Consider the following 1,436-nt stretch of genomic DNA (forward strand, 5'->3'; position numbering starts at 1 on the left):
TATTTCTTCGGTTGTACGCACGTGCCATAAATGAGTTATTACCTAGCATATTTGGTTGAATCATACGTACGTATACCTGCTACAACAACAACAAAAGAACCATATACTATTAAAAAAACAAAAAAGTTCGAAAACAAAAGAACCATATACTATTAAAAAAACAAAAAAGTTCGAAAACAAAAGAACCATATGTGTTGGTAAGAGGTGAATGAAATCGGCAGTGGAACCTTGGATCATCACAGAGGTCGATCACAATCACAGGGTAAGTATAAGAATGGGTACTAATAAAGTATAAACATATGAGTACTGGAATAGTTAATTTGTTTAATAACCAAAAAAGTCAAGGAGAAAACAAAACCATGACCGTACTTACTCAAGGAAACTAATAATCAATCAAACAACTTTAACAAGAGCTAGTAGTATATATGCAATGAGGGTTTGTTTGTTTTTCATTATTTGGTCACTTTGTTGACGAGCACCTCGAGGACAGCCATGGCCTTCTCGGCATCGTTCTTCTTGGAGACATCGTCGGGTGTCTTCTTGTCATTCGCAGGGCGACACCTATCGCAATTCCACTGGGCATGCGCCCCGTTGTTCTCCTTGATGAAGCTGCGGATTTCGGGGAGCTGGGCCATGCCGATGTCGTCCGAGCCCTCTTTGCTGGTGCACAAATTGTCGAGTTTTTGGCCGCCATTGGTCAGCTCCTTGTAGCAGGTTTCAAAGCATTCCTCGTCGGCCTTGGTCAGGTCTGGGTAGCGCTGCTTCTGAACGCCCGGGCTCGCGTCCCCGGATGCTTGAAGAAGGAGGGTGGCGGTGGTGAGTGCCGCCATCCCCGCCAGCTTCTTGTCGTCGGCGCCTTTGCTCTCGTCGTAGCGCGCGATCATGTCGGCGCAGACCTCCGGGTAGGGCGTGTCGGCGCAAAACCTTTTGACGTTGGCGTCGGCGACCGCCGGTTTGGGGGGCGGTAGTAACCCCAGATTACCGAGCGATATGGGGGCGGTCTCCACCGCCATCCCCACATCACTGAGGAGGAGGAGGAGGACGGCGAAGGAGGAGATGATGGTGAATAGCCTCGCCATGGCAAGCTGGATCAACTGTTATAGCTTCTTAGTTAGTGTCCCATGCGGCAGTCCATATATATAAGCACATGCATGCGGTGCTATATATAGATAGATATACATGCCGACCGCAGGGTACGTCACACTGAACTGACGGATAGCCGGAGGTGGAGGAGTCGTGTCTTTGAGGATAGCCAGAGATCATAAAATAGGGGTATGAGAGGCGGTGGCCATGGTTAATCTGTGGAGGTGAGGCCACCGAGCCACAGATGCATGCATGTTGCGAATGGTACGACACGTGGTAACCAACGGATGGTCGGGCTCTTTCAAGAGGCAGGAGGAACTTTTAATCTTAGCCTCAAGTGATCAAGCGTACTA

The 1,436-nt window shown here is 48.6% G+C and overlaps 1 protein-coding gene across 1 annotated transcript; it reads right to left on the reverse strand.

The window, feature by feature from the left end:
• Positions 1–300: 300 nt before the first annotated feature.
• Positions 301–1,128, reverse strand: LOC123135251 (uncharacterized). Its single transcript, XM_044554309.1, has one exon. It carries the CDS (start codon positions 1,077–1,079, stop codon positions 453–455), a length of 627 nt encoding a protein of 208 aa, XP_044410244.1. The 5' UTR covers positions 1,080–1,128; the 3' UTR covers positions 301–452.
• Positions 1,129–1,436: the final 308 nt, after the last annotated feature.

This window comes from Triticum aestivum, chromosome 6B (genome assembly GCF_018294505.1).
Source record: "Triticum aestivum cultivar Chinese Spring chromosome 6B, IWGSC CS RefSeq v2.1, whole genome shotgun sequence".
Taxonomy (NCBI): domain Eukaryota; kingdom Viridiplantae; phylum Streptophyta; class Magnoliopsida; order Poales; family Poaceae; genus Triticum; species Triticum aestivum.